At 49.8% G+C, this 18,241-nt stretch overlaps 1 protein-coding gene across 5 annotated transcripts in view; it reads right to left on the bottom strand.

The window, feature by feature from the left end:
- The window catches only part of NACC2 (NACC family member 2), a 61,445-nt gene that overhangs the window by 9,750 nt on the left and 33,454 nt on the right, over positions 1-18,241 (bottom strand). For 4 of the 5 annotated variants that reach the window (XM_079961342.1, XM_079961339.1, XM_079961341.1 and 1 more), the window contains exons 2-3: positions 3,075-3,966; positions 805-972 (exon numbers count right to left, since the gene is read on the bottom strand). In XM_079961342.1, the coding sequence (XP_079817468.1) occupies positions 805-972; positions 3,075-3,912 (1,006 nt within the window). In that variant the 5' untranslated portion in view covers positions 3,913-3,966. Of the gene's footprint in view, positions 1-804; positions 973-3,074; positions 3,967-5,433; positions 6,110-18,241 lie in introns of those variants that run through there. The other variant, XM_079961340.1, reaches the window with a different exon arrangement.

The raw sequence follows: 18,241 nt of genomic DNA, 5'->3' as shown, positions 1-18,241 counted from the left end.
GAAGTGACCTGGGCAGCAGGAAAAGGAGTTGTCTGTGACCTGAGCGTGGCAACCCAAGGGAGGGTCCTCAGATCCCTCAGGATCACCACCCCCAGCAAAAGATCCAGCCTTTTCACTCTTTACTGGAATGGCCAGCAGTAAAGGCACATTCTCTTCCTGCCAGGTGAGGGCGCCCTGGCCCTGCCCACCTCTAGCCCCTGCTCTCTCAGGGAGGCAACCTTTCTTCCCCCCACTGAAGGCCTGACAAGGGGGAAATGCTCTGGATTAGCTCTTTGGGGTCTCTTATCTAAAACTCCCTTCACACCTAAATACTGAGAAGTTGCTCAGGGAAGGTGGACACCAAGGTGGCCAGTCCATTTCATAAACAAAGCTTAGAAAAATGTAAGACCACATCACAGCTTTCACAGATACAATGTAAAGTAAATGAAATAAGAATCCAAGGAAGTTAGATTTGTTCTCAGAAGTTAAAGACAAGAAGGGGGGGGGGGGACTCTACTTAAATAGATATCGCATTTACAATATTACCATAAATAACAAAGTAATTTTATAAACAAAATAAATTTAGGTCAGATTAATTTTATAAGCAAAATTTTCTACATTTTGGTTCACTGCAATTTATCTTTTCTAAATTTATTTTATTTTTATTTTTTAATTTAAAAAAACCACCAAATCAAGCAGAAATTAAAAGATCCCTTGTTAATGAAACAAATAATTTCAAGAGTTCTACAATTTTTACAATTTTTAAGCCATGTTACTGCAACAAGTCCATAAGCATAAAGGAAAACCTGCCCCTGTGGTCCTTACCTGCCACGAGTTCAAGTTTTTCTCCAGGATCTCCTTCTGAGTAGAGTTTTGGGTGGCAGCGATACCCAATCTGACTGATAAGGCTGGCAGGGAGGGCGACCAAGTCCCGCCTGATGAGGACACAAGAGCGGCTCTCCAGGGGCACCGGCTCCGGCTTCTCTTGAGGCCCTTGGGGAGAAGGAGGGAGGCATGAAAGAGCTACCCAGGATTGTAAGGGAAAACCCCGGGGTATCCCAAATGGCTGAGGCTGCAGGAACCCCGCTTTCTCTTGGGCCAAGAAGCCAAGCAGAAGCAGCCACTGCAAATGACCCCTGTTCTGCAGAGGCAGCAGTGGGAAATGTGAATAGATCCTGACAAGAGGGTTGGGGAAGTAGGCCCAATGGTTACAGCAGGGCCACACTGGTTATGTTCTACCTCCACTCTCGAAGGCAGAATTTATTGTTCATTTATAAGTAAAAATATTTATGACGCCATTTCCTAAGGGACTGATAGGGTGGTGGCATGGCACGCAACGGAACACAAAACACTAGCAAAACTTTATGTAAACCGCTTTGAGGATTTTTCTGACAATCAAGCAGTATATAAAAGTTACGAAATAAACAAATAAGTAACACTGCACAAAATAAACTTTAAGATGGCTGGCTGATCAATGTTTTAAAGAAGTACGTAATATGTAGGCCTCTGAATGCCAGTGGCTGGGAACTGCTAGTGGGGAGAGCTCCTGCTGCTGGCAGCAGGTCTTGCCCACAGGTTCCTTCCCGCTGAGCTACCTGTTGGGGGGCTGGACTAGGTGCTCCAGGTGCTCCTGGTGGGCTGTTGTTTCCCTGGCATACGACTCACATCAAGGAATCACTGTCTCTGAGTGAACCAGATTGGCTTCACTCTCTCAGGGTTTTAAGTTTTGAGTGAGCTTTGAAGGATGGATTTCAGTTTCTCCCTGGGAAAGGAGGTCCACTTTTGGACAAGATGACCCTGGAGAGTCACCTGCTCCTCAGCACCAAAACTATCTGTGCAGGCAGGGCAAGTTTTAGCCTGGTCAAATTAGAACATTGACATTTTGCACACTCCCAGCTTTTTCAAACACCTGCAAAGTGAGGTCCCCCTACCCCCGAGCTAACATACTTTGGGCACATGAGATGCTGCCAGCCAAGCACCCTGTCAGCCACCCACAAAATTTAGCTGATCAATGGACATAGAACCTAGCTGGGCTCTGGCTATAAAATCCTGCTGGCTTGGCTAGAAATGTGTCTCTCCAGTGGGTCGGCGGGGGGCATCCAGGCTGGCCATAAAGTGTCTCTTGCCCTACAAGCTCTTTCATGACCCCAAGAGTACCACACTGACCCACAGTGGCCTGGACTGTAGAGTCACACTGTCACCCCTTCTTTGGTTTTAGAACACAGCACCTCAACACAGCTCCAAAGCCAGCACCTCATTCCCAATCCTGCCTGAAGGCATCTTGCCTCTTTCTCCTGGGAAGGAGAGGAGACATCTGCCTGGGCTGGGCTTCCAGGCTCCTTAAGCTACAGAAAAGAGAGAAGAGCTCAACAATCTTGCTATGCTCAATATGCAACCCTTAAAATCTGTCGGCATCAAGGAAACTGATCCATAGAGTAATGCTGCATTGCCAGTTTCATTAAATGAGGAGGAAACTCTGAACATGCAGACACACACACACCCCAAATAAGGAAATAGACACCATCAATAAGCTTGCAGAAATTAAGAGCTTATTACTTTCCGCAAGGAACCAAAGGGACAACAATGGCACCTCCGGCAGATTCACATGTAGAGATCCAGTCCCTCCCGCCAGAAAACATCTTATTGAAAAATGAACTACTCCTTACTAAGAAATGCCTTCCCTGTCAGCAAATTCACAGAGCCTGGAGACCTATATCTGGCAGGAGGGAAGGAAATAAGAGACCTCACCCCGAAATGGAAATAAGCTGCATTCAGCACTGTTCCCATTCAAGTTTTCAAGTCTTAAATCAGTGCGAAGCTTCCTTATTCCAAGTGAGGACATCAGTCTGCCCAGCTCGGTATTACCAACACTGACTGGCAGTGATGGCTGTGCAGGGTTTCCAGCAGGGGATTTACTACCAGCCCTATCTGGAGATGCCAACTGGGGATCAAAACATCTGCTTGCAAATCAGACACTCCACCTATTGAACTACTTTTCTAAAATGCAGGGAAATGAACACCTGCCTGACTGCAGATGCCTCTCATTTTACGGTCCCATGAGAATGACAGTGGCAGAGGCTAAAGGGGGCTTTTACCTGCATAGCCGCCTGTGGACTTGATGTGCATCTGCCCGTACTGTTCCTCCGCCATGGTGTCATAGGCTTCATCGTCGTCCTCATCTTCCTCGTTGTGGTAGGAGGTGGGACTGTCGGTGGTGGGGAGGCTGTTGGCCCCAGGGCTCGTCCGCTCCCCCTGGCAGTACTGAGCCAGCGGGATGCTGGGGAGGAGGGTGGCAAGGCTGGGCACCCCGTAGTAGGAGACGCGTGACAATTTGAGCGGGGCGCTGGCAGAGGAGCTGCCCCCGGCCGCCTCCCGCAGGCTGCACTCCAAGGACCGCTTCGCAGGCTCCAAGGTCTCATGCTTGACGCGGGTGAGCAGTGGAAGGGGCATGGAAGGCGACACAGCATAGGGCAGGGTGGGCGGCTGCAGGGGGTGGCAGGGGCTCTGGGGCCCCGAGCAGGGCTCCTCCGTCATGGCCGTCTGGGAGTCGCAGTGAGGGGAGCTCACTTTGAACATCAGGTCTGTCCCCTTCTCCACGATGTGCTGGATCTGGAGGAAGCCTGCTGTGTACATCACCACCAGCTGCTCGCTGGCAGCCATGGTCAGCTTGCCGGTGTAGCAGAAGGAGAGGATCTGCTGGAAGCAGGCGGGCGGCACAGAGCCCGGCAGCTCAAAGGCGCTCTTGCTGTTGCCACTGAAGAGGTCTCGGAAGTAGAGGCTGCTGGCTGCCAAGACAGCCCGGTGAGCCTTGAAGGCCTGGCCCTTGACCAGGATGGAGACATCGCAGTAGAGACCCAGGAGGCGCTGCTCATTCAGGGAGCCCAGGACGGTGCTCCCAAAGTTGGGGATTTCTATGTGCAGCATCTGCGACATGGCTCAGCGGCTGCCTCACGCGCTCAAGGCCAGGGCTTCTAAGAGAGGGCACATCTGTAGGCGGGGCAGGGGAGTGGGTGGGAGGAGAGGAAACAGGCACGTGAAAAAGAGAAAGGAAGAGAGAGGATATCTGGCAGAAACACAAGAATCAGGAAGTACCAGGGAGAGGGATTCTGCCGGTGTTTGGAAAATCCCCCTCCTGTGAAGAGCATTCCTAACAAGGGGAGGAAGAAACTCAATATAACAGAGTTCAAAAAAACTACACCCCACCCACAGAGCCCTCAGTGTACCACCAGTGCAACACATCCAGTCCAGGGCAAGAGAAACACAGGCAAAGATGGCTACCCATTCCAGCTGGGGTGGGGGTGGGCGTTGAGAACTGCCTCCATTGACTCCACCAACCTGAATCCAGGCTGCTGCTGCTGCAAGATTTTTCCCTTTTTCGGGGGTGGGGGTACACACGCCACAAAAGGTATGATCCCTCAAACAAGGTATTGGGATGGGATTTCCAAACCAGGCACTATCAGGGCAGGCAGCGCACGCTCCTGAAAAAGCTGACACAGCTGGAAACTTGGGAGAAAGGAGGGGGGAGAGAGAGATGGGTGGACGCTTCAGAAATGCAGCAACTTCTGCGCATAATTATTCCAAGTTTCCCTACACATTGGAACTGCTGAGGAGCCAAGGAAGGGCCAGGCAGCTGTCCGCCCCCTCTGCCCCCACCATCATTCAAAGTGCTGGATGCAGGGAATGGAGAGGGGCTGGGAGCTGCCGTCTACTGCAGCAGCCCAGGATACGGAGAGGCTCCCCATTTCCTGAAACTCTTCTCAACTGTTGGACTCCCAAAGGCATTCCTCTATGGCACCCCCTTTCTAAATTTCGGGGGGAGGGGAGATGTTGACCTCCATGCAAAGGAGACACCTGCCTGGGCTCTCGCCTTTGCATCAAGAATGCAGCAAAGCCCATGGATCTATTTTAGGATCCTCCGGGAACCGTCATGTCATGGCAGTGATGCTTCCTCTTTCCCCCCACCCACATGCACCAAAACACAGGCAGCATGCGGAGAAACGCCAACAAATTCTCTTAAACCAGCAAAATCTATGCCTCTCTTTAGCTGGTTGAGGCCAGGGAGGGAGAAACTCCCCATGACTTCAATGGCACCTCCCTTCATCTCCTTGGCACACAGGAACAATTAAGACCTCTTCCCCCCCACAAAAAAAAAACACACACACAGTCCACCCCCTCCACACAGGAGGTCCCGATTCTGAGTTGCTTCAACAGCACCTAGTTGAACTAGACTCCAAAAGATCTCTCCTGTCTGCAAACTGACTGCTCCTAAAAAAGTGACCACACAATGGGTTGCTCTCTTCTCTCTCTCTCTCTCTCTCTCTCTCTCACACACACACACACACACTACCTCCAACCACCCCTGCAAAGCTGCCAGCTAGGATATCCCCATTCTGCAGCTGCATCACATTGCCCAAGCATTCAGCGCAGGGATGTGCCCCCCTCATGTGAACATACCTTAAGTGGTGTGAAATCCACAGCACCTGCTTCTGGAAGGGTCTCCTCAACCCCCCTCTTCAGCACCCAACTCTCCAGTGCAGCAGCAAAGGCTGCTTGGAAGGGGGGGCACAATGAGGAGGTGCCCCCTCCTGCCTCAGTCCTTCCCGCCTCAGCCCCTCCTGCCTGTCCTCCTTGCTTCTGCTGTGAGGAGTTTCAGCTTCAGACTAAGTCAAACCTCCTCAGCAGGAGCAGCAGGAGCAGCGCAAAGCAGCATCTCAATGAACAGGGCCGGATATGCAGCTTAACATTCAGGCCATTCTCTGCAATGAATAGAGCCCTTTGACGAGAGACCTGAAGCAAAGGCCAGTTTCAAACTGAAGCTCGGAAGAAAAGGAGGAGAGAGAGAGGGGGGGGGGGGGGGAGAAGGATCAGTGCCAGAGGAATGCTCAGGGTGTTGGTACAAGACAGACTTTTGATGAGTCACTGCAATGCAAACAAAGATGGCAGAAATACTGTATGGGGCGCTGATGAAATGCTTAGTGGTGCCACAGCAACTGAGACAGGGCTCAGGATTTATGGCACAGTTTTGCATATGAATTAAGCTGCAAACCGCCTCCTCTCCCATCCAGCACATCCAGAGTGTCAAAGCATTTAAAGTATTCCAAACAGTCTGCAGAGCTGGCGCAGCGGAGGCTCTCCATTAACTCCTCAGGGTGAGAAGGAACAAAGGACAGGAGGAACCAGGGCAAAGGCAAAATACCCCCCACCTACCTTTTACTATCCCCTCCTTCTGCCTGATAAGGTCAATGGCCAGGGTGTCACAAAAGGAGGGGGTTACGCACACATGGGGGGTGTACATACACACACCCTTCACAAAACAGGCCTGCCCTGGAGCCTGCCTCAAAACCCTGAGCCTGACCCAGGGGCAATACCAGTGCTGGAGCTGGCTCTGAGCCCACCTTGCAGCATGGTCCCCACCCCATGCCCCTGTGTCATTTTCACTATGTGCTCTGGAATCTGCTTGCAATCCCCCAGCAACTGCTGGAGGAAGCCTGGTCTATTACCACTGGAATCTCCTTGGGACAGAGACCTGTTTTCCTTCTACAGTGCAAGTTATTAAGACTAAGTGTTTCAGGTCATAGAGCCAGTTGCCTTCCACTTTCTACCCCCACTCCACACACCACACTCCTCCCTTTGCACCATTACTCAGACCTGAGCCCCTTCTTACAAGACACTCCCAACCAGAAAGACACATTCTCTCAAAGACTGCAAGTCCTCCGCTGGAGGACTGGAAGGTTTAGGTAGAAAAGAAACTCCAGGGAGGGGAGGGGGAAGCATCCTATCATACCCCCCCCCCCCGCTCAAAGCCTCTCACAACACTTTTATTTTCCAGTGAAACAATTGGAAATTGGGCCCGACCCTAGAGATCACTTTGGCTAGCAAGGGGCTAAAAGGGAACCTCCTGGGCTGGCTGGCTGAACTTGCAATGATGCATAACCTCCCAAATACACACACAGCTTCTAATTCCTACAATATAATCTAAATCTGCTGTTTGTTGAAGCTTTTGGGGAAGGGCAGCTTAAAAATTGGTGGGAAGTATTAGCAAACCCCATTTTTTATTTAAAGGTAAAGGTAAAGGTACCCCTGCCCGTACGGGCCAGTCTTGACAGACTCTGGGGTTGTGCGCCCATCTCACTTAAGAGGCCAGGGGCCAGCGCTGTCCGGAGACACTTCCGGGTCACGTGGCCAGCGTGACATCGCTGCTCTGGCCAGAGGCAGAGCCAGAGCCGCACACGGAAACGCCGTTTACCTTCCCGCTGGTAAGCGGTCCCTATTTATCTACTTGCACCCGGAGGTGCTTTCGAACTGCTAGGTTGGCAGGCGCTGGGACCGAGCAGCGGGAGCGCACCCCGCCGCAGGGATTCGAACCGCCGACCTTTCGATCGGCAAGCCCTAGGCGCTGAGGCTTTAACCCACAGCGCCACCTAACACATATAAAAGGATTTATATACTGCCCACTCAGAAATTATAAGGATCATCTTGAGAGCCTCTAGATCAGTGGTTCCCAATTACGTAGCTAAGCACTGAGGACCCTGTTTTTCAAAAGCCAAGTTATGGACCCCCTACTTTTGAAAATGTTATCTGTTGTAGTTTTTGTTACGTGAATAGTGCTGTCATACCCTCCAACATGTCCCAGCGCAAAACAAGACACATGTCTTCCAGGCCCCATCCTGCATAAGTCACATGACCCATGCAAGAACATGTCACCTAAAAAACACATATTTTGGGGCACCGCAATCTCGCACGCTTTTGGACACCATGCTCTCATGCAAGCACGGGCCCCCAAAATCACACACACTCTTAAGGTGAGCCTCCCCACATAAATACCACTTTTTAAAAATGTAACCCACCTTGCCACAAAGGGTAGGTAACTAATAAAAGAAAAATCAATCAATCATGAATTTGGGACTTGCTTTTTTCAAAGGTCTGTGTTTGCTTATATTACTCAGCAACCACAGAAGCAGGAAATTACTCCTTTTTCCTTTCCTTGAAAGAGAGGGATGCTAGAGTTTCAAAAATGTCCACAAAAAAGGGCCATTTCTCTCTCCAGTTAATTCATCAACTGTTAATTCAGATTTTAGCCTTGTTGCATTACAGATGGTTGCCACACAAGCTGTCTGAATTCTAGTTATCCCTTAAAAAGAGACTTAAAGGCCTCAGAAGGGGAGAGACCTGGAGCCTGATCTGTCTCCTTATCACAAGTGGAGCAATAGGCACCAGACAGATCCAGCCTCAGTGGTCGTAGCACTAGGGAATTTCAGACCTAGAACTTAATGGCCTTGAGATGGGTGGCTCTTGAGATGGCTGCAGTTGAGAATCTCCCAGTTCATGTTGCCCTCTCCCCCAGTTGCCACCCCAAACTTCAGGATGGCTTCTGCACAAAATATAGAGTTGCATCCAACATTAGACAGGCTCAGGGCACACCAAGCAAAATCAATTTCCATTAATTTCTGAGTAAAAACTTGGTTAGATACAACACAGAGGTTTACCAACCCTAATAAAAAAACCCAAAACACTCTTTGTGTATTGCAGTTTCACATTTTAAACTCACTTAAATTATAGCACTAACATGACTATAGGAATGTGGGGTTTGCTTCAGCTGCCCCGATGCTAAAACACATTTATCATTTTGCTGGAGAGAAGGGTAAAGTATTTTTAAACTAAAAAACAATTCGCAAGTAAAAAAGCAGTTCTGTACATGTCTGGCCAGTTGGCTTCTAACTATATACCTCTGTCAGGCAACTCCTGCAGCCAAGCTGGTGCCAAACATATTTCTCTGCTTTCCTTTGCACCACATCAGTATGGCCAGTAAGAGTCTTGTCTTCTGAGCGGCCCAGGACCTCCATACACACTGCCCAGGACTATGCCCTGATCACTTCAATGCTGCAAAACGCAGCAAAAACGCAGGAAGCAGAAGTTATGAGTTATAAGTTCAGTCTGATTGACGTAAGGTACGAGCACAATGGGTAGCTTTCGTCAGTGGGAGAGATCATCATGTCTCACTTGTTAGCTACTGCCCACCTAAAGCCAGGCAGTCCTCGGTCAATAAAGTGATGGCCTGCCACTGTCCACCTGCTTCAATGGGTGCTTGAAACTCAGGGTATCAATCAAGAAACAGACCAAACTACTATACTAGGTAAAAAATAAAAGAAACAAATCCTCTTGCACCTAGCAAGCTGGTATGTCAAGACCATGTGTCCTCGCTCGTCCACTGAACTGCTGCAAGTTAATGACTCATGGAAGACTGTGATCTGAAAAAATTCAAACACTGACATGCCATTCTACAGGAAACCAGACTCGCTTTGAATGGCAGACTCTGAGAGAAGAACTACACCATTTTCTGGCAAGGAGGTCATCCAGAAGACCCATGTGTTCATGGCGTAGGATTCACAGTGGGGAACTCTCTTCTGTCTGTGGCAGAACCAGCTGAGGGCTCAGAACACTTGTTTTCCCTCCACCTCTCAACCACCTTCAGTCCAGTTAAAATATTGAATGTCTATGTTCCCACTATGTTCCCACAGGGGGCCAGTCCACTGTCCCTCAGAACTTGGGGGGGGGGGAGCGGACTATATTTTTTTGGGAGGGAGGAATGAACAAATTCCTATGCCCCACAAATAACCCAGAGATGCATTTTAAATAAAAGAACACATTCTACTCATGTAAAAACACACTGATTCCTGGACTGCCTGCGGGCCAGATTTAGAAGATGATTGGACCAGATCCGGCCTCTGGGCTTTAGTTTGCCTACCGATGGCCTCTTTGGTACTGACAGCATTACTGAGAGCAGACAAAGGCTGCTTGAGCTGTGCTTGTATCAAAGCCTCTGCATCACAAACTTGTTCATCTCTACCAAGGTAAAACAGCAAATTTCCTGGAAGTATCCAAGGTCAGGCCACTAGCACTAGATGGACTTGATTATCACCAGGTGAACAGCACTGAACTGTGTTTGCGTCACACAAAGTTACCACAGTGCTGACTGCGACACTGATCACTCCCTGGTGGCAAGCAAGATCCATCTCCAGCCAAAGAGGACCCATAGCACAAAGTGTGGTTTCGAATCAACACTGGCAGAAAAATCATACTTGAACTTTGTGAATGCTTCTGTGATTCTGCCGAACAAGTGTTGAAGTAAGGTGGAAACACATCAAAGAGGCAACCTACAACACAGCTACCATATTTTTCGCTCTATTGGACACACCAGATGATAAGACGCACCTAGTTATGGGGGGGAGGAAAACAAGAAGAAAAAAATTCTGAATCCCAGAAGCCAGAACAGCAAGAGGGATCAGGCTTCTGGGATAGCCTCTTGCTGTTCTGGCTTCTGGGATAGCCACTGAAGCCTCTCCCAGGCAGCGGGATGAAGAGTCTGCGCGCAGGTAAGCTGCCCTCTGTACCTTCCCCCATCTCCCGCAAGAGCTGCATGCTCTTTAAAGAGAGCGCGGTTCTTGGGGGCTTTTCTGGGAGGTGGGGGAAGGGACTCTGTCCCTTCCCCCCACTTTCCGCAAGAGCTGCACGAAGCCTCCGCAGGGCAGCGGGGAGCCTTCGTCCTGCTGCCCTAGGAAGCATTGCGGGGCTATCCAAAAGCCAGAACAGTGAGAGGGAGTGCTGTGCAACGCTCCCTCTCCCTGTTCTGGCTTCTGGCTTAGCCGTGCAACCTGCATTCGCTCCGTAAGACGCACACACATTTTCCCTTACTTTTTAGGAAGGAAAAAGTGTGTCTTATAGAGCGAAAAATACGGTATATCCTCCATTGGCAAAAGAGACCAACAGTTCCCAGACTGGTTTGAGGTTGGCATGAAGGACATGGAGCCTATTATCACTGTAAAGCGCAAGGCTCTTCTGAACTACAAGCGCTGCAAAAAGACATCTGTTACACTGAGAAAGGCAAGGAGTGATGCCCAGCACACTGCCAGATAATGTGCCAATAACTACTGGCTAAAGCTGTGTCACAGCATTCAATTCATTGCTGACACTGGCAACAGTCGCAAAATGTATAATGGTATGAAGAAAGCTTTTGGACCAACAGTCATGAAAACTGCACCACTAAAAACTTTTGCCAGGAGAGATCATCAGAGACTGCAGCAACCAGACAAAGTGATGGACAGAGCACTACCAAGAACTGTACTCATGGGAAAACATGGTCTCTGACACAGCAGTCAGCAGTGGCCTGCCTGCCTGCCTTGGAAGAGTGGGATGTCGCTCCCTTCCTTGACAAGCTGAAGAATACCACCAACTCTCAAGCATGTGGTAAAGCCCCAAGACAGGATGGAATCCTAACAGAAGTGCTGAAAGCTGGCTTCAATTCCTCCCTCATGATGCACCTCCATGGCTTTATCTTGCACTGTTAGAAACAAGGATCTGTGCCACAAGACATGCATGACTCCAGCATTGTGACCCGCTACAAAAACAAAGGTGACCACCATGACTGTAACAACTAACATGGAATCTCCCCACTGAGTACTGTGGGGAAAGCCTTCACCTGTGTAGTTCTCAACAGATTACAGTCACTCGCCAACATGGTTTATCTCAAGCCACAACATGGCTTTAGAGCTCAGAAGTCAACAGTCAACATGATTTTCTCAATGCATCAGCTGCAGGAGAAATGCCAGGAGCAGAGATGCCTCTTGTACATCACCTTCATAGACCTGACAAAGGCCTTTGATCTCATCAGCCAAAACAGGCTCTTCAAACCGCTCAACAAGATGTGGTGCCCACCAAAGCTTCACAAAATGATCATGTCTCTGCTCCAAGACAAAAGTGCAGCGGGTGCTTATCAGAGAGATGTTTGCAGATGAAGCAGCCTTTACAGCACACTCCAAGGAAGCTCTACAGAGGCTATCAACCATCTTGCCCGAGCCTGCAGGGAGGTCCGCCTTACAATCATCCTGAAAGACCATCATCCTGGGTCAGGACATTGCCAGCACTCCATGCATCAGCATTGGTGACCAAACGCTTAAGGTTATAGACAATTTTGTGCTTCTGGGCTCCACCATAACCAGCAACCTCTCCACTGATGCTGAGCTGGACAAGTATATTGGCAAGGCAGCTCTGGCAATGGCTCACCTCTCCAAAAGGGTATCGGAGAATATGATGCTAATGACCAATACCTAGATGAAGGTCTACCAGGCTTGCATCTAGAGCATGCTGCTTTATGGAAGTGAGTGGAGGGCAACTAACAGCTGTCAGGAGTGATGCTTCAAAGCCTTCCACATGTACTGCGTCAGGAAGATTTTGGGCATCACATGGCAGGACAGAGTCTCAAACAAAGATATGTTCTCCCAAACCCAAATTCCCAGCATGTTCACACACCTGTCTCAGTGATGTCTCAGGCCATATCCACAGAATGGAAGATGGAAAGATCCCCAAGGACATGCTCTACAGGGAGCTGGCTACAGGGACCAGGCCTGTTGGCAGACCAACTATGTGTTACATAGATGTCTGCAAACAAGACATGATGGTTGGCGACATCAACCCTGCTGTGTGATAATCCCTTGCAAATGACCACAGTGCCTGTAGACAGGTCGTGTATCCATAGCAGTGACCAGAGGAGGAATGATTGCTGGGAGGAGGGCAAAGAGAAGAAACGCCATGATACATCTCTAACAGTGATCACTAACACCTTCATCTGCCCTAGCTACAATAACAGATGTCTCTCCTGCATAGGTCTCTACAGCCACAGCAGACACTGTAACTCTCCAATGGTTTGACTTTACCCCAAAGGCGCATTCCTCCACTGTCTCCTGAGACAGAGAGATTTTAGATAGACAGACAGACGTACAGTGGAACCTCCACTCATGTACGGAATCCGTTCCAGAGGTCCGTTCGTGAGTTGATCTGGGTAGCTGGTAGAAGCGCGTTCTGTGTGCGCGCAATCGGTGGCAGTGCCGTTCTGTGCGCGTGCACGAATCGTGGCAAACCCGGTATTTACTTCTGTGTTTGCTATGGTCGCGAGTCGAACTGTTCACGAGTAGGGGCGGTGGTAAGTTGAGGTTCTACTGTAGTATGAACTGAAGGATGCTGTGGTAATTGCAGCTCAGGGACTTTTAAACTTCAAGGATCAGCAGGAGTAGCCTACCGCATTGTGTGTTTTCAGGTATGAGGGGAAATCCACAGAGCCCCCCAGGTAGCACCTGTGTGCAAAAAACCATTCCCCCCCCCCAGACTATCTTTCAGCACTTTTGAGGGGGAAAGGTGCCCAAACCCTTCAAAATCCCCACACTGCTGGCTGTGAAGATGCACCACTTAGCACAATGCAAGATCCAGACCTGTGAGTCTGGCTTCCAACCATCTCCTGGGGAAACTATTGTGGCTGCACCTTAAAGATGCATAACACTCTCTGGATTGGGTCCTATGCACTGCAATCCTGCACTCTGTTAAGAAGCTCTAGTTCTATTGAAATGAATGAGGTTTGCAGGCACTGAAGGACTGCTCTCCAAAAAGCTGACAAGTGGCCACATTTCATCCACGGCAAGGAGCCACAGTTGAGTGGCACAGCAGCAGCTCTGGAGGCAGAAGACCTCGGGTTCAATCCCCCAAGGCAGAAACCTCCAGTTAAAAGGAACAGAGGGAGGAGTTGCTGGGTGAGACCTTGAACAGTTACTGACAGCCAGAGTAGACAACACTGGCTCCAACAGAGGACAAGGCTATCAAAGGCTATTGTGCAAAGCGTCAAATGGACAATTTTATTGTTATTTATTGATTAAATTTGTATACAGTGGTATCTCGGGTTAAGAACTTAATTTGTTCTGGAGGTCTACTCTTAACCTGAAACTGTTCTTAACCTGACGTACCACTTTAGCTAATGGGGCCTCCTGCTGCTGCCACGCCGCCGGAGCACAATTTCTGTTCTCATCCTGAAACAAAGTTCTTAACCTGAGGTACTATTTCTGGGTTAGCGGAGTCTGTAACCTGAAGCGTATGTAACCTGAAGTGTATGTAACCCGAGGTACCACTGTACTGCCCTTCATCTGAAGATCACAGGGTGGTTCAGCTAGGGTGCTGTTGCACACAGGTCCTGCTTATGGGCTTCTCACTAGTCATCTGGCTTCCCTCTGTGAGAACAGAATGCCTCTAGGCAGGTCCAGCTGCAGGGCTCTTATGACTCTATAGAGCACTCTATAGTCTCCCCCCCCCCATCAGACCAGAAAGGCTGGGGAAAGATGTTATCAAGGCAAAACATTAGAGGAAGAAGCCAGTTAGCTCAGTGACAGAGCACCTGCTTTGTACGCAGAAGGTCCCAGGTTGAAGCCCTACCGGCAGCATCTCCAGGTAAGGGCTGAGACTGCCTCCTGCCTGAAACCCTGGAGAGCCACTGGTTCCTGTCAGTGAAACGACACTGTGCTACAGGGACTAACATTCCAATCTGGTATAAGGTGGCTTCCTAAGTAACCTGCTACCAACAGAGCAAGTTGCCCAAACATACAACAGCTCCTTCTCAAAGAGCAGCACACTGATTACAGCTTCCACAAGGAGGAAAGCAACCAAAGACAGTGTTGCCTTCTAACCACCTTTCCCAACTAATATGCCTCCCAAACCACAGCCATTTTCTGGAGGGTGTCACAAACAACCCCAAAGCAATGTTACCTTTACAGAGAATGCTGACCAAGATACTGAGGCCAAGGAGGGGAGCTGTAGTTGGGGTGGGGTGGGGTTTCCCTCACCTTCATAGTACAGAAGCATTCAGAAGAAGGGATGGGGGTGGTTCACAGTGCCGATAGTGCCTGGGCAAGCCTTGGCATTTCAAGATTTCAGGTGAAGATGAAAAGAATGGGAAGAGGCATGCCATACCGAAGGGTCCCAATTCAAAAAGAGGAACCCCGAAGAAGGAAGAGGAGGCTGGATGCCCAAAGTCTACAGGCAACCACCACAAGGACAAGAGCAGCAGATGCGGAGCAGAACCACCGAGGCAGCATTTGCTGAGAAGCCCCCAGGCTAGCCGGCTGGCCTCAAACCTCCTCTCCAATGCACCAGGACAGCAAAGCAGAAGAGGAATATACCTCTTTGCATTCGCACCCTCTCTCTCCTCTAGCAGGCGGTTTCTTGCTTCAGCTCATTGCCTAGTATGGTGGGATGGGATGTCCAGCCCTGAACTTTGCGTGGTTGTTTTTTTCTCTCCCTTCAGCAAGTTACTCTGTGAGTCAGCAGAAACAGACATGAGAGCACCAGGAATGCTGCCTAGTTCTGATGCAATGGGGACGGGTGGGTCCCCTCTTTTTTTAAGACAGGGGAAAGGGAAAAGGCAGAAGGCAGCTCACTCCTCCATCTGGCTGGCTGGCTGGCAGGCAGGCAAGTAGCTGGGGGACTCACTTTTTCAGGGTCTGCAAAGGCGCTTCTCTCTCCTTCCCTCCCATGACACTGGACAGGAACCTGAGCATAGTGTCCCCCATTTAGATTATCAGCCAAAGGCTACAAGGCAGACTTAAGCCAGATTCAGGTGGGATTCCCCCAGTCTCCCCCCTCCTGACCTTCACAGCACCACCCCCTTCAAAATTCAGGGAGGGGGGATAACTGGATGCCCCCCCCAGCCTCTGGACTCCCTCAGCAACTGCTGGCCTGAATGCAGCTGTCCCATGCAGTAAGCCACAGAACTGCAACAAGTCACACACTCTGCCCCCCACCCAATCTGGCCACTGGACCTTCATGGGCAGGAAGGGGCTGAAAAGGCTGCTGTTTCAGCTGGACCTTGCTTGAGCCACAAGGTCTTCCTCAGCCCACCCTGGTGTGTTCCTGTATCCTTGGTTGCTCTTTGGTCCTACTGCAGCTGCTGCTCTCAGTTTGCTGCCCATGACCTCAACCTTGAAACTCTTTTCCTAGGCTGGGTTTCTGTGAGTCTAGGTTTTTGCAACAATACATTGCTAGTCCCTATTGAAATGTGCAAAAAGATGAATGACTGTGGGCTTCTCATTACCCAGAGTGTATGGGCTGTTAGGGGAGGAGTAATACCTCTGGTTGGGGACACATCATGCTCCTTTTGGGGTAGTCTGTCCACCTTGGGGTCCCCACCCTGCATTCAGCTCTCACCTGTGGCTCCTAGAAACTGTCAACATGCAACAGCAGCCACACCCCAGGAAACAGCTTCAACTGGCTAGCTAAACCAGGTGAGAGTAGCCGATGGTTCTTAAAACCTAAGTGAGTTAGGGACATCACCTGCATATGAAGACAGGCTCCAGCAGACTGAGAAGAGAGTCTAATAGTGGGTCCAATGGTCAAGAAGGCGGTTTCTGCACATGCTGCAAAGGGAAGTGAGGGGCAGATGGAGCTCATCAACCTGTGAAAGAAGCTCAACTAGGAGATGGAAAACTCAGATCCTAAACCTCTGCTGCCTTCTTTGGGAGAAGAAAAGGCTAAGGAGTAAACCCTACACAATTCCAGAGTGGAATCCCTAAGATGCTTGGAAGATGCCTTGAGTGTCTCCTGACAACTCCTGCAGCCAAGCTGATGCCAAACACATTGTTCTGCTTTTCTTTGAACCACATTAGCAAGGCTGAGAGGGGGGTCCTGCCATATGGACAGCCTGGACCTCCATATGCACTGGTTACTCCCCAGCGAAATCACTTCGGTGCTGCTAATGCAATGGTTTAACTTCACCCCTGAAGGAGCACTCTACTGTCTCTGGAGACAGATGGATGCCAACAATAAGCTCACACACACCCCGCCAAAAATAAATAAATCAGTGGTCCTTCAGGTGCTTGGAGGTGGAGGCAGCCTGATGACTCCCTTCTTTGTTTGGTTCTGAAACTTCACATCAGCATGAAAAAAGACTCGGGCCTGTATGTTGCTGTAAGAGCTGAAACACATTCCCCATTCATACCTTCCCAATCTGCTAGCTATGAAGCTGAAGAATAAGCGAAACTGTATTCAGATGCTCATCAAAGTCAGGAAAATGATATGCAAATAGTATTTATCACATGCAACTACGATGCTGAGATTGGCATATTTTCCATTTGCATTCATGAGCCATGTCTGTTCTTCACAGAGACTGTGACACTGACACACACACACACACACCACGCCCGCAGCCATCGAAGTACTCTGCCTGCTTCTGTGACCAGCAAGGCCAGACTCTACCCAGGAACAAGCCCTGTCTTCTGGGGGCAGGGGGCACAAGTGTGCTGCTGCTCCACAGGGAAGAATCTGGGATTTCCTTTCACAATGCCACCTGCAGGACAGATATCAGCAGAGGGAGGAGGGCCCTACTCAGGAAGACGGTGCAACAAAAGCTGCACAGAGATGGCCCAAGCCAGCTTGAGGCCCTGGACCACAAAACAAAGCATGAAACGGCACCCCCAAAATGGGGGAAATGTAACAATTAGCCATTTGCCACCTTGACATAGTAGCCCCAAAGAATAACCAGCCTTGGCTGAGGGGCTCCGACATAAGCACATTGAAGAATCAAACAGAAACAGGCAAAGGAGAGACTAGACTTCAAAGAGCAGGATTTGGAGGTGGTGCCCTGCAGCAACATAGTCAAAGAGCAGTGTACGTCTCACTGCCTCCAAGGCAAGCAGTGGGTCTCGCTGCCTTGGGTCTCACTGGGGGACACTATTCTGCATGCTGATGGGAAGGTACAAAACAGGGGTGCTACTATGGGCATTTCACTTGCACCAACAGAAAGCAAATTGGGTGCTTATCTCAACACAAATCTGGGGAAGAGCAGCCGTGTGCCCACAAGGCTGCCTCCCTTCCCATGAATCCCTCTCTCTCTCTCAGAGGGAGCTGGAGCAAGAACCTCCACACAGGAGCTTGTCCTGGGAAGAGGAGGTCGGATGGCAGATTTCTCCATACTCCCTCCTACACAGTAGGGCAGGGTGGGGGTCTCTAGTGCATGGGTAGGTAAACTAAGGCCCGGGGGCTGGATCCAGCCCAATTGCCTTCTAAATCCAGCCCACAGATGGTCCGGGAATCAACATGTTTTTACATGAGAAGAATATGACTTTTTATTTGTGGGGCATAGGAATTCGTTCATTTTCCCTCCCAAAATATAGTCCAGCCCCCCACAAGGTCTGAGGGACAATAGACTGGCTCCCTGCTGAAAAAGTTTGCTCACCCCCTGCTCTAGTGCTTCCACATTTTCTAAAGAAAACCTTCATAAATATCTACTTTGTATATCAATAAATGCAAGTGCCTGGCTCTGCCCCTTACCTGGGGGTGGGAGGAGCAGGAGGAGCAGCCCAACAGCAGAAGCATCTTATCGGTGCTCAACATAGGAGTTTGGGACAGGAAAGTGCAGAAGGCCACAAAAAGCATTTTTTGCCACTTCCTCTGC

The sequence above is a fragment of the Podarcis cretensis genome, assembly GCF_951804945.1.
Source record: "Podarcis cretensis genome assembly, chromosome: Z".
Lineage (NCBI taxonomy): Eukaryota > Metazoa > Chordata > Lepidosauria > Squamata > Lacertidae > Podarcis > Podarcis cretensis.
The sequence above is the reverse complement of the archived record's forward strand: the minus strand, read 5'-3'. Positions and strand labels throughout refer to the sequence as shown.